Source organism: Microtus pennsylvanicus, chromosome 1 (genome assembly GCF_037038515.1).
Source record: "Microtus pennsylvanicus isolate mMicPen1 chromosome 1, mMicPen1.hap1, whole genome shotgun sequence".
Classification (NCBI taxonomy): domain Eukaryota; kingdom Metazoa; phylum Chordata; class Mammalia; order Rodentia; family Cricetidae; genus Microtus; species Microtus pennsylvanicus.
In genome coordinates this window covers 41114185-41127618 of record NC_134579.1, presented here as the reverse complement: position 1 = coordinate 41127618, position 13434 = coordinate 41114185, and the positions used below count along the sequence as shown (strand labels likewise).

At 48.1% G+C, this 13434-nt stretch overlaps 1 protein-coding gene across 3 annotated transcripts in view; it reads right to left on the bottom strand.

The window, feature by feature from the left end:
* The window catches only part of B4galt4 (beta-1,4-galactosyltransferase 4), a 27754-nt gene extending 14320 nt beyond the window's left edge, over positions 1-13434 (bottom strand). Inside the window, exons 1-4 of one of the 3 annotated variants that reach the window (XM_075962608.1) lie at positions 13363-13434; positions 7557-7628; positions 4259-4653; positions 3057-3289 (exon numbers count right to left, since the gene is read on the bottom strand). In XM_075962608.1, the coding sequence (XP_075818723.1) occupies positions 3057-3289; positions 4259-4508 (483 nt within the window). In that variant the 5' untranslated portion in view covers positions 4509-4653; positions 7557-7628; positions 13363-13434. Of the gene's footprint in view, positions 1-3056; positions 3290-4258; positions 4654-7556; positions 7629-13035 lie in introns of all 3 variants that reach the window. The other 2 variants (XM_075962601.1, XM_075962593.1) reach the window with 2 other exon arrangements.

Below are 13434 nucleotides of genomic sequence, written 5' to 3'. Positions count from 1 at the left end.
ACACAAATAAAAATAAAGCAACCCTAATTGGGCCCTCAAATGTATTAAGAGGCTAGAGCCCATGTCAAGTGTTCTAAACGCAATCTCTAAAGAGTCTTTCCTAATTCCTTATAAAACTACAAAACCTCTTGAAGGAACCTGCCACGTCGATTAGTGTCACGGCTTCCCTGTCAGCTCTCAGCTGATCCCAGCTAACCTACTCACTGACACTGAACTTCCAAGAGACGAGGCTAAGAGCTTGCCAACGGGGATCACGAAACTGTGGCCTAACAGCAGAGAAGGCTGCTGCTAATACTTTAAGCTACTTAAAACTTTCTTGGAAATGACTTAAGAAAAACTCTCGTTACAACACCAATGGAAGAGGCTGTTCCTCAGTGGCCTTGCAGAGGGACCTTAAGAAACTTGACCTGCAGTGTCATCAATTCTTAACATGCAATATGACCCGAGGACTTCTCAGTATTGCTGTGTTCAACGCAAATCGAATGTAAAAATGAAGTCTGATTTGACAGCTAATCATAACAAGGTTACAAGCAATTCTTAGATGTTATCACAACACTTTCCTAAAGAGTAACAGAGTGAAGAGCTTCTCTCTCTCTCTCTTTTTTTTTTTTTTTTTTTTGGTTTTTCGAGACAGGGTTTCTCTGTGGTTTTGGAGCCTGTCCTGGAACTAGCTCTTGTAGACCAGGCTGGTCTCAAACTCACAGAGATCCGCCTGCCTCTGCCTCCCAAGTGCTGGGATTAAAGGCGTGCGCCACCACCGCCCGGCCCAAGAGCTTCTCTTTATACAAGTGATACGGAACCTAGCCAGCAGTAGTGGCACAGGCTTATGATCTCAGTGCTTAGAGGCAGAGCAGAGGCAAGAGGATGGAGGTTTCATCAGGCTAGCCTGGCCAATCTGGGGGAGGGAGAGGGGGGAGCAGGGAGGTAGGAGAAGGTGCAGGAAGAGGAGCAGGGGGAAAAAAGGAAGCGTGGGTGACTGCCACGTATGCCTAACAACCTGAGTTCAGTCCGCAGAACTCACATAAAAAGCCGGATGATTCTGTAACCGGGTAAGGCTTCCAGTGGAAGGATTAGGACACCAACCCAGCCACAAAACCTTCAACCTACAATTTGTCCTGCTTGCAAGATGTGCTGGGGTGCAGAACTTGTGGGAGTGGCCAGCCAATGACTAACCCAACTAAAGAAAAGAAAAGTCATATGAGGTACAAACTCCAGGAACCCCAGCTCCTGCGACAAGGCAGAAGGCAGAAACAGAATGGCCTGGAAGCTCTCAGGGAAGCTACCCTTGAGTGTCAACAACAGAAGCAGTAAGAGAGACCATGACTCCACGAGGTGGAAGAAGACAACTCGTGTTGCCATGCACAAGCACACACACACACAGTAACTTTTGAAAACAAACTAAAAATAGTGCCATATTTTGGTAGCTACTCATCCTGTGTAGGAACTCAGACTCAATAAATCATCATTTTGACCAATGACGTTAAAAACAAAATTAATTCCACAGAAAATAAGTGGGCTGGAGATTTAGCTCAGTTTGTAGAATGCTTGTCAGCACCCATAAGTCCCTGAGTTCAACCTCCAGAGGAACCAGGTGAGGTGATGCCTGCCTACAGTCCCAGTATTTGGGAAGCAGAGGCAGGAAGATGAGAAGTTGAAGATCAATCATTCTTGGCTGTGTATTTCAGGCAAGTCTGGGAGACATAAGTCCCTGTTCAAAGAACACACCTCAAACAAGGAACTGCTGCAGGAGCCACAGAGATGGCTCCGCGGTTAAGAACAATTGCTGCTTTGCAGAGAATAATAGGTTTGGCTCCCAACACCCACCTGACAGCTCACAGCCATCTGTAATTCCAGTTCCAGAGAACCCAACAGCCTCCAACAGCCTCTTCTGACCTTGATGGGTACCAGTCATGCACATGATATACTTACATGCATGTAGGCAAACACTCATATACATAAAATAAAATAAATCTTAAAAATAAACTCTAGGGGGTTGGAGAGATGGCTCAGAAGTTAAGAGCATTGCCTGCTCTTCCAAAGGTCCTGAGTTCAATTCCCAGCAACCACATGGTGGCTCACAACCATCTATAATGGGGTCTGGTGCCTGCAAACATACACACAGAGAGAATATTGTATACATAATAAATAAATAAATATTAAACAAAAAAATAAAATAAACTCTAAAGTTTTATTTCAAGTCTGAAAAACCAGACACAGATGTACTAGATGAGCCCCCGGTTATCAAGTCTCTCCAAGTATACACCACACAGGAGAACCCATAAGCTGTCGATTCTACCCAAAATTGGGATTATCAGCTACATCCGATATTAAGCAAGCAGCTAATGATTTTTGTCCATACTCTCATGAGTTTATAAGGATCTAATGGGGCATTATTTTAATGGCCCAGGATGATAGCAAAAAGATTAGACACCAATGTTCAAACTGATGCTCTATTTTTCCTTTAATAAACTTCAATACCAAATAGAGGCATCTTTAGTCACCCACACGGACCAACTGACCTTACAGCTGAACTCTTCCGAGTCAGCCTACAGTAGGTTACGTGCCGTTCCTACTAACTGTTTCTGGAAGCTAAACACTCGTCTGTTTGGCATGATACATGGTGGTGGAGTTAAAGGCCGGGGCCATTAGAAAGCCACAGAACTGGCTGGCTGTGCCGCTTGGCACTCCGCGACATCACTCTTGTGATCTCTCCTGCACAGCCACACTGGGTAACAATAGGCAGAAGCCCAACCCCACATGGTGTGGCACGGCAAACCCAGAAGGACCAGGAGACAGGAGAGCTCAGGGGTGTGGATGGGCGAGTGCTGGCTAACACGGGAGAGCTTGCAAAAACAGGCTTCCTCCTGGGGTACATTTTAGGATAGAAACACTTCACAGAGCTTGGTCGGTGGCTCCACGTTCAGGATCAGAATTTCCTCTACTCTCTCAAAGTGAGGGAAGAGCACTCTCCTTTCGAGAATGATCCTTTCACCCAAAGCAGACAGACACGTGGCTGCCTCTGCAGAGGACAGGGCCCAGCAAAGGCCCGCACTCACCTGGTGGATGATGTAGATGCCGTAGTCCAGCTGCTGCCTTTGCAGGAAGGGGTGCAGGTGCTCCAGCAGGTATATCAGGTGCTTCTCTCTGTTCCGGTGGGGAATGAGGATGGCCACCCGCTGCAAGGCCTTACATCCCTCGGGATGACACCGGCCTCCAGACACTCTGGGGTTCTCTGCCTGTACTTCCTCCAAAGTGAGGTCTGGTTTAAAAATGAGCTTGCTCTGGCCTCCTGCAATCAACACGAGGCATTGTCATAAGAGGGGCCATGGCATGGGGCTCTAGGGTTCACACGGCTGGTTTGGATGAAGGGTTGGCTCTTCCTGTGCCTGGGCGAGCAACTTGGCCTCCGCGATCCATTTCTGAAGGAGGCAAGCAGACTGCACAGCCACCAACTGCTCACTGGAGATCAGAAAGGGCTGAGTAGCTCCTCTACCAAAGAAGGATGGAACAGAAAAGCCGAACATTCTATAGACTCCGATTCCTTCACAGGGCCCTTTTCCTACTTCTGCCCTATACCCCCACGCTTAGCTCCCTGCAGGCAAGGCACCAGGAAGGGGCTGAAGCCCACCAGACTCCCTAGCCAGGGTGAGGACGACATATACTCCACGCCTCCTCTCCTGGAACGGCACCAGGGCAGACATTTCCAGCAAACACAGCATCTGCCAGTGAAACTCAAGACTGTAGTAATCGATCCTGGGCAAGGCTTCAGATACCAGGCTGAAGTAACTAACCCCCATTTTCTGACCTAAAGTCAAAGGCTATTCTGACAAGTAGGGGAAGGAGACCTAATTCTACTTAGGAATTAAGATAACCTTCCCTGTTCCTTACACCCCCTTTTACGAGCCCACAAACCGTGGACAAGCTGTTTACAAGCTGTACCTTACAAGTGTGGCCTCTCTCAACAGCCTGAAGCATGCTAAGAGAGAGGGATTGCAGTTTCCACAGCAGGCTAAGAACAGGTCTGCAGAGCCCCAGGCCACCCTACAGACCACTCTCTTGGTGCCCACAGGGAGCCACAGATGCCTGTCTGGGAGAGCAGCTCAACTACACAGCTAGAACAGGGCACCCAGTTCCACGCTGTTTGCTTGCTGTCTCTCCAGAGACAGAGACACTAACTGATAAGCACCACACTGTGACCAACACAGCAGGTGGAGCACGCGGGGAGCTGAGATTCCCTGGGGCTGGGGCAGATACTTACTAAGGTTTGGAGACACAGAAGGGCAGCTGCCAAGTTCTGCTTTTTCCATGACATCATGGGCCAGAGTTTCTTCCTTCCCCAAAGGAATGGCCTTGTGGAAACTAGCCATGAAGTCCTTTGCCTTGGGGATCACTTGAATGGGACCCACGAAGTAGTTGCTGGTGGCCCATCCAACCACAGTCAGGCACAGGGTAAAGAACAACAACAGGCGTAGTCTGTAGGGGAGGAGGCACGGCGGGTTGCAGCCCATGGCTCTGATTTTGTGGGTAATGTGTGTCTCTGCTTCAGCTGGAGTGAAGAAGTTCCGAATTATGCTTTTCCGGTACGACTGAGAACGTGCTGACAACCTAGGAGCTGATGTCTGCCATGGCCCAGCGGTTCTAGTTCAGAGACCACTGAAAGGCAATCACAAAGGATGTGTTGTTTGGGGTGGAAATCCGGTCCTAAAATGAAAGACCTCAGCACACATTAGAAACCCAATCCCAGTTGAGTTGCAGTCTCAGCGAGATGCTAGCCCAGGGCAAAGTCCTGAAAGGGGTAGGATGGGACCCAAACAGAAGATGTCAACAAGTTTTTCTATGAGAAAAACAAGTAAAGATGGGGACTCAGGTTCAGACAGAAAACACAGTTCTACCACCTATCAGCCATGAGATCTATGCCCGGCCACTTCAATGAGCCTTACTTCCTTATCTGGAAAGTGGGGGTAAAATGATCCCTACCTAGATAACATCTACCTTCCTGCAGGGCTGGACTAGCATACAAAGTCCTGACCAGCCGCCTGCACACACTCAAGTGGCCACCAGAGAGTGACCATTACTCTCCCTGCTACATGAAAGAGGCCAGGGATGGCCCGTGAGCAGATGTACTGGCAGCCACCTGGACCACCGCTATACCAATGGTGCGTTTCATAGGTGATAAATTGTCCTGATTTCATACTTCAGTACCATGAGGTGGGATGATACAAATTCACCTCTACGAGGAGCTATGCTCTTAGTTACTAACAAAACCCCAGCTCTTCGGGGTACTTAGGCTCCACCACCTATACTGGTAAATTCACTAGATGGTAAGGATACTTGCTGAGGACTTGTGAGGCACAGCTTACAGCACCGCCCCCCCCCCCCCCGCATCCTCTCTGTGCCATCAAAGTCACATTATGCCTCAAGCCAGACTTTGGATAATTTCCATAGCCAAACGGACGGTTCTAAGTAAGGACCAATAAGGAAAGGTTCCTGGTTAAATCTTAAGTGATAAGAAAGAAAGAGGAAATGCATACATTCCCTAAGTATGTATGCCACCCACTCTGAGATGCTCATCAGAGCTGGCTGGAGCCCTCCCTGACGTCAACTACGGCTCCCTGTGTACATTGGGAGACCTGTCTGTGGGTGACCTGGGGTTCTGTGTGGGCCTGTTCTTAGGCAGCTGCACAGATTGCAGCTCCTTGGTCTCACTATGTTTGGCTGTTACAATAAAATAGCGGGACTTGAGCTCTGCTGCTTATGGGATCTTTCTGGAAATCTCAGATTGGGGTTCAGTATGGTCAGTCTCTTGTTAGAGCCCCTGGTACTGGTTATACCCCCAATGGCTTTTCCTTGGTGCATGTGTATAAAAACAGAGAGAGACAGAGACAGAGAGACAGAGACAGAGAGACAGACATTAAAATCCAAATTTCATATCTCTTGCTCTTTTTATATGACTATTAACTCCAACATGAAGGCTGAACCTTCACGACCACACCTTAACCTAAATGTCCCAAAGGTGTGAGGTACCTGTGCCCCACCTTGAAGCACCATCACATTGGGAACTAAGGTGCCATCGCATAAGGACAATGGGAACAATAGACAAACAATTTCCTGTGAGATAAGAATTTGAGTCTACTTGTTTGTAAAATTACACTTCTGTATGGGGCGGGGCACAGGCACAGAGGTCAGAGGACAGCTTGTGGATCTGGTCTTCTCTCATCTCGGCATGTGGTTTGCCCATGATGAAACTGCCCAGGGGTGAGATTGAGGCATCAGGCTCGCCATAAGCACCTTGACCCACTAAAGTCGCTCACAAAGGACAGCTGACCTGCCCAGGAGAACACACCTGGTTAGGGGGCAGAGCTGGGTGTGAGTCCCTGTGCTCATCAGTCACAACCCTCAGGCAGACGCTTCGTTTCTTCCCTTCATGCCTGGATAGGCCCAACACACTCAACAGAAGCCTCTGGGGGCCCTCTAACTCTCCTCCATCTTCCTGTCCCTCTCCTGGGACGAGTTCACATGCCTGCCTGGAGGCCTGCTCTCTTCCCTTCAGCTGGCAGGAAGTCATCAGGACTCTGGGCCAGCGAGACAACCTCTCGTGGACTTGTGGACTTCATTTCGGGGAAACTTCAATGTGGGGATTGGTAATCGTACTTCATAAAAACCTATTGTAAATCTGGCCTCTGAACACTGCTTTTCTAAAGCTATTTATGGGGACACTGCCTAGAAACGCCCATGGAATTCAAGGAGCCTATGGTCACAAAATGCAGCGTAAGCAGCGAGATAGAAAAAAAAGAAAGAAGAAAAAAAGAAGTAGGAAGGATTTTTTTTAAACCACAGGGGTAGGACTCTCATTTGCAGGGTGTAGGGGGGCTTGACTTAAAGCAATTTCAAACCTGGCTGGGTGGTGGTGGCACATGCATTTAATCACTTAAGCACTTGAGGGGCAGAGGCAGGCAGATCTCTGTGAGTTCCAGGCCATTCTGGTCTGCAGAGCAAATTCCAGGACAGCCAGGGCTACACAGAGAAACCCTGACTTGAAAAAAAAATAAAAACAAACAAACAAATAATCTACAGGGGGGGAGAGGTTAGAAAACTTCATACCTTCAGTTCAATTTCTGTGAATCTAAAATTGCTCTAAATACTTTTTAAAGATTGTATGTGTAATTATGCTTCTGTCTGCATACGGGTATGCACGTGTGAGTGCAGATGCCAGCAGAGGCCAGAAAAGAGTATCCTGTCCCCTGCAGCTGGAGTCACAGGCAGCTGTGAGCTGCCCAGGGTGGGTGCTAGGAACGAAATGTGAGTCCCTCCGGAGGAGCAGGAGTCTTGATCATGAGCCATCTCGCTAGCCTTAAAGTTTTAAGAACTCTCCCTGAGAACTGAGGAGCTATGAAGAATGATAAACCAACATTCCCGAACTGCAGCATAAGAAATTTGTTCAAAGACAAGACACCCATCCTCAAAGCCGAGACTGTGACCAACGCTTCCTTAGCATTAGACCTCCATCCCGTCATTTATCGATACTAACTCTGGCCCAGCTAAAAACAATCACTTACCCCTCATAAGCCTAAGTGTCCTCCATAAAACTGATGAAACAGAAGAAAGTTCAAAGGCAAAAGTCCTCGTTTCTGTGGTGAAAGACAAGAGAGGTGAAAGCATCAGAACACCTCTCTGTGTTCAAGGGAGATTTCCTACCCCATCCTCAGCTAAGTGACCAGAGGCTTGGCGACAAGCTCCCTCCACGTTTCCCCAGCTCATGGAAAACGTGGGCGGACGGAACACTCACTTCATAATGACATCGTCAGAATTTAATGAGAAGACACGCCCAAACACCTGCCGTGTTTCCAGAGCTCCAAGTATTTGCTCTCTATCACCGTGATTCATGTGGTATCAGAATATTAACAGAGATAATCATAATCATACCCCAGCTGAAGTACAGACCCTTTCGGTTAATAATTTCCACGTTTCTTCCCATGAGTATAGAATACTTTTATGGTTAGAAACATGATGACATTTCAAAAGAAAATTATCCCTGGGGCAGGTAACTTCGGGTGGTGCTCAGAACGGCACCACCAGACTTCTTTGTACAATTCTTTAACTGTGAGACCCTCCCTCTTCCTGGAGCCATTCTTGTATTTAATCAAGACATTTATATGGAAAATGATGGGGGAATCTGCAGAAAGCCAATTCAGACATCAAGGCACCATTTTAGGGCAGTCCTCACCCACCTTTCCTTTCTAGAAATCTGCCCTAGAGTTTTATTTTCTCTTCCCTCAAGGTAACAACTGCGCTCTGAGCACCTGGCACTCTTAAGCACAGGCTTAGATCGCGCAGGCCAGAAAGGGAAGCATTATTTAGTTCAGTCTTTTCCCAGACCTTAAATGTCTGCAATTTGTTTTTCAAGTATGCTTGCCACTCCAAAGAAGAGTCCGTACATGAAAAAGATTGGTAAAACATTGAGTAGGTAAGTGATATTAACCTAAGGGCCCACGGTGTTTCTACTCCTGTGTTTTTTAAACTTTCCATAATAATAAAAATAATCTAGCCAGGCAGTGGTGGCACACGCCTTTAATCCCAGCACTCAGGAGGCAGAGGTAGGTGGATCTCTGAGTTTGAGGCCAGCCTGATCTACAAGAGCTAGCTCCAGGACAGGCTCCAAAGCTACAGAGAAACCCTGTCTCAAAAAACCAAAATAATAATAATAATATAATAAGGAAGATAAGCTATAACCAATAGCAACATGACATAAACATCCATTCTTGGGAGATCTCTTAGCAATACACCATCTCCGTGCCTCCAATGCAGATATGTGGGAACCACACTTATGCACTAAGTGCTCACACACCAGACAGAAAGGATGTGGTGGTTCAGCAGCTGGTGAACGGTACAGTCAGCATCTCCCTATCTCACAGACAGGGTGTGTGAGTGGGCACGTGGTCCCAGACACTTGCTCCTGCTGCTTCAGACTCTCTGGGGCTGCACAGAGGAAAAGCTGGTGGCTGGTATTCCATCAGAGCTCCTAGAAACTGACTACTATACAGACTTTTCCACTTTCCTTAGGGCTCGAGTACAAACTCCTAGGGAGCTTCTGGGCGATCACTGTCCTGACGCCTATGACACCTTTCAAGTAAGAATGGGACAGAAATGACAACAGCCATTACCACGTAGGAGTCAGCAAGATGGCTTGTCAGGCAAGGGAGCCTGTTGCCAAGGTCTCTAGAACGCACACGGTAGGACAGAACTCCCACAAGTTGTCCTCTGACCTGCACACATGTTCACAGGTGCGCACACACACACACACACACACACACACACTAAATTACTAAACAAACAAGCTTTAAAAATTTAAGTCACTTCAACTCCCAAACTGGAAGCATTTAATAATATTTTTACTCTGGCCCTGTTTTATAGCATACAGAACAAAATTAATTTCCTTGTGTATATATATATTGATATAAGTGACCAAATAAAAAAAAGGATTGGAGACAAAGGTAGCTCTTTCTCATAGGAAATTTCCAATTTAAGACCCAGGAGGAAAAAAGCCACCACTAAGCAAATACTACAGGCATCATTGCTTCTGTCCAGTTTCACCAATTAATGGATGGGAATTTGAGGCTGAACAGTTTTGTGCTCTGCTTAGCTGTAAAGACTCTCCACCAAGACGCTATCCACAAGCAGGAACTGTACAGAGGACCTAACATTACCAGGTGAGATCTGCCGACCTTGCACACCTGTTGGTTGTATTGATAGATAAAGGCCATCAACAGGACTGAGAAATGAAATCTGGGTAGTATTGATAAGAGGTTTGTGACTGTGTAAAGGGGTTACTCTATTAGAAGAAACTAGATGAACTTCATCATTTTCAAAATTTTTAGGCAATCTAAAATTAAAGTATTGTAAAATGTTAAAAAAAATCATGAAGTCAGAACCTGAGCAGAGCCCCAATTAACTGAATTCTCAAAAAGATTCCCAACTCTGTATATTCCTCATGTCTCAAATCAACCTAACACATAACTTTCTAAAATATGCTATATGAATACGGACATAACATAAACCACGCCTATTGAAGAAAGAGATGCCATATTTAAAAAGAGAAAGAAGCTGGGTGGTGGTGGCGCACACCTTTAATCCCACCACTCAGGAGGCAGAGGCAGGCAGAACTCTAAGTCTGAGTCCAGCCTGGTCTACAGAGTGATTCCAAGACAGCCAGGCTATGCAGAGAAATCCTGTCTTGAAAAACCAGACAGAGAGACAGAGAGAGACAACAGACAAGGAGAGGGAGGGAGGGAGAGAGAGAGAGAGAGGGAGGGAAAGGAGAAGGGAAGGAAGGAGGGAGGAAAAGGAGAGGAAGGGAGAGAGGGAGAAAGAGAGAGAGTGAGTGAGCATGGAAAATAAAGACTAACAGGAAAGGGGAAGGATTAAACACATACAAAGCATCTTAGGGGAAGTCTGACAGTAGAAAAGGCTCGCCCTTCAATTTACCTTTCTAAAACAGCTCTGAATTGTGCCTACTATTTCCTCCCCTCTATTCAGGAGCTCATGGGGTGTTTCTACGTCATGTTCAGCTCTCTGAGAATTCTGTAGTGGGGGTCAGTAGAATCCACCTTCTGATCGCAGAACACGGGCCACAGAATCAATTAAGCAGGACTCCCAGTGCCTGAAGTGACAAACATGAACGAGGACCTCTGCATATATCTCATGGTTGTGTAGCTTGGTGTTACTGGGACTCCCACAGTGGGACTGTGGCTGGGGGTGTGTCTCTGACTCTTGTGCCTGCACTTGGGACCCTTTTCCTCCTACTAGGTTGTCTTGTCCAGCTGTGATATGAGGGTTTGTGCCAGTCTTATTGTAACTTGTTAGGCCAACCTGGGTGGATATCCTTGGGAGGCCTGTTTGTTTGTTTGTTTGTTTGTTTGTTTTTGTTGTTTAAGAGAAAGAAAGAGGAGGAGTTGCTCTGGGGGAGTGGGGAAACTTCAGCGGGGATGTTATGTATAAAAAAAGAACGAAGGTTTTAAAAAGGTGCACCTTCTGCTGTCATTACAGGGCAGGAGAAAGTTGTGTTTCTAATCCAGGGTTGGGGTGTGCCTCATTACCAAAAACAATGCTGCTGCTTTATGGTAAAAATAACTAATTGTCCATTAAAATAGTCTAAAAGTTTAAAATGACATTATTATAGACAAGGAACAGTAACATTCAGTTACATAAAGTTGGTGGCAACTTGATTGTGTCAATTTTAAGAGGACCTATTCTAAATATGCCCTCCAAACCCTCATCTACACACACACACACACACACACACACACACACACACACACACACTGTCAGTTAACTTCAGGACTAGCCAGAGCACCGTAACCCTGTGTGCTCTTCTTAAAATACCTATTTCTGCGTCCACACCCAAAGGTTTTGTTTAATAGTCTGGGGTGGAGCCAAGAAATTTATATTTTAAACAGGAACCTGGGTAATTCTGACACATACCATTGTTCACGGATGATTAAAAGGGAAAAAAAAGGCCAGAAAAACCAGGAGTCACCTGTGGTTCATGGCTTCATTGTTCTGTGAGTTGTTCTGTTCTGGTCCATGGCTATAATATAATCCTGAGAAAACTGGAGCAGGAGGATTGCCCCAAGCCCCAGGCCAGTATGGACTGTATTTGCTAGTTCCAGGCCAAGAGTAACTTAACTTGCTTTGGATGTCACCACTGTGGAGAAAAGGTCTTCACGGAGACATTTGATGGTTGGCTTCCAAGGCATTTGCACTCACCTCCCGATAAAGCACACACCATTACTAGCCCAGCTTGGAAAAGGTACTAAGGACTTACCTCAAGTGGCACATAAACCGTAATTAACAGAGTTGCTGTTATGGCCCTCCCTGCCTACTCTTCCTCAAGCTGTTCAGCATGGCCAGCCATTCTTTTATAGATGGTTTTAGCCCTCAAAACTGTGGACTTCTTTCAAATATAGTCAGATACACAAACGCTGGTGCTATCTTATGGAGTTTTCCGTGTCCACAAAGCCCAAACCTGTTCTTTAAAATTAACTTAAAAAAAAAAAGGAAGAAAGGAAAACAAACCAACAAAACACTGTGCCTTTCCCTGCTGGCACTCTCCAGCAGGGTGCTGGGGCAGCCTTCCACACCCTATCTTGAATTTCACTTGCTCAACCTGAACCACGTCTGAGATTCCTTGAGTTTCTTACATCCTAGGAAGATTCTTTACACAAACACACACACACACACACACACACACACACACACACACACACACACACACACACCAGCTAATTGTTTTTAAAATGAGACCGAGAGAGGCTTTTTCTAACTCTCAAATTACCTTCTTTCTGCTCTTTCATCACCAAACCAGTGGGGAGACAGCCAGAGCCAGGGCAGCTTCCCGTGCTCATGACTGTCCCCCTCCCTACACCTGGCAACCACAGGCACCCTCGGAGTCCTAAAGTCCCAAAGGCCTTTGCTGGGTACTTATCACCCTCACCCTCCAAAACCCGAACCCCAAACCATCAGTTAATCACCCTTATCTAAGAAAAGCCCAGACCATCAAGAGATACGGATCCACAGACCCTAGCGGGATCAGGTGCCCGACCGACCGGCAGCAGGTGTGTCTGAAGTCCTTCAAATCCCCTATGACAACCTCCTGCTGAGGACACTCTGCGCTCGCCCGGCCCTCACGGGCGCGGAAGTACAGCTCAGCTGCGTTGTCTCCCCAGGTGAAACCCTGTCTAGCCCGCCCGGACCCACCAGGATGGGCCTTTTCCAGGTGGAGGAGCCTGGAGATGCCAGCGCCAGGACACGGGACGCTGCGGATGCGCCCTGCATCTCCCGGCTGAGCGCAACATCCCCTCCTCCCCCCTTCCCTGGGCGCTGAGACGCCGGCACCCGATCCGGAGCCGGAGCCCCGCCGGGGTGGGCCTCTGCAGGCCCCCAGCCCGCCGGCCGCTCGCGCTGCGGGACGTGGGACAGCCGCACCGAGGCCTGATCGCGCAGACTCCGCGCTCGCCCGGCCCCATCCCGTCGACCCACCAGGCCCGCAGCCGGGCGATGACCGCTCTGAGCGCGCAGCCGCGGAGCTCCAGCCTGGCTTACTCACCCCGGACGCGGCCACCGTGAGGCCGCCCGGGGAAGGGGAGGTGGTGAGGAGCAGCCCCGGGGATGTCCCTCGAGAATTGCGCCGCCAGGAGGCGGCCCTACAGCCCCGGCTCCGCCTCGCACACAATGCCATCGGGAGGCGGGTCTGCCCGGTTCTCCAGGGACTTGGCGCCACCGGCCGGCCGGGCCAGCCCCACAACGCGCTGCAGGGGCTTGAGAAAAAGAAGGGAAGCACAACTCAGCCTTCGGGGGATCACAGACCTTTCTGTGGCTTGCGAGCTAGGCCCCTGGCGCTTCTCACATTCCATCCCCGGGGACGTCACCGGAACCTGG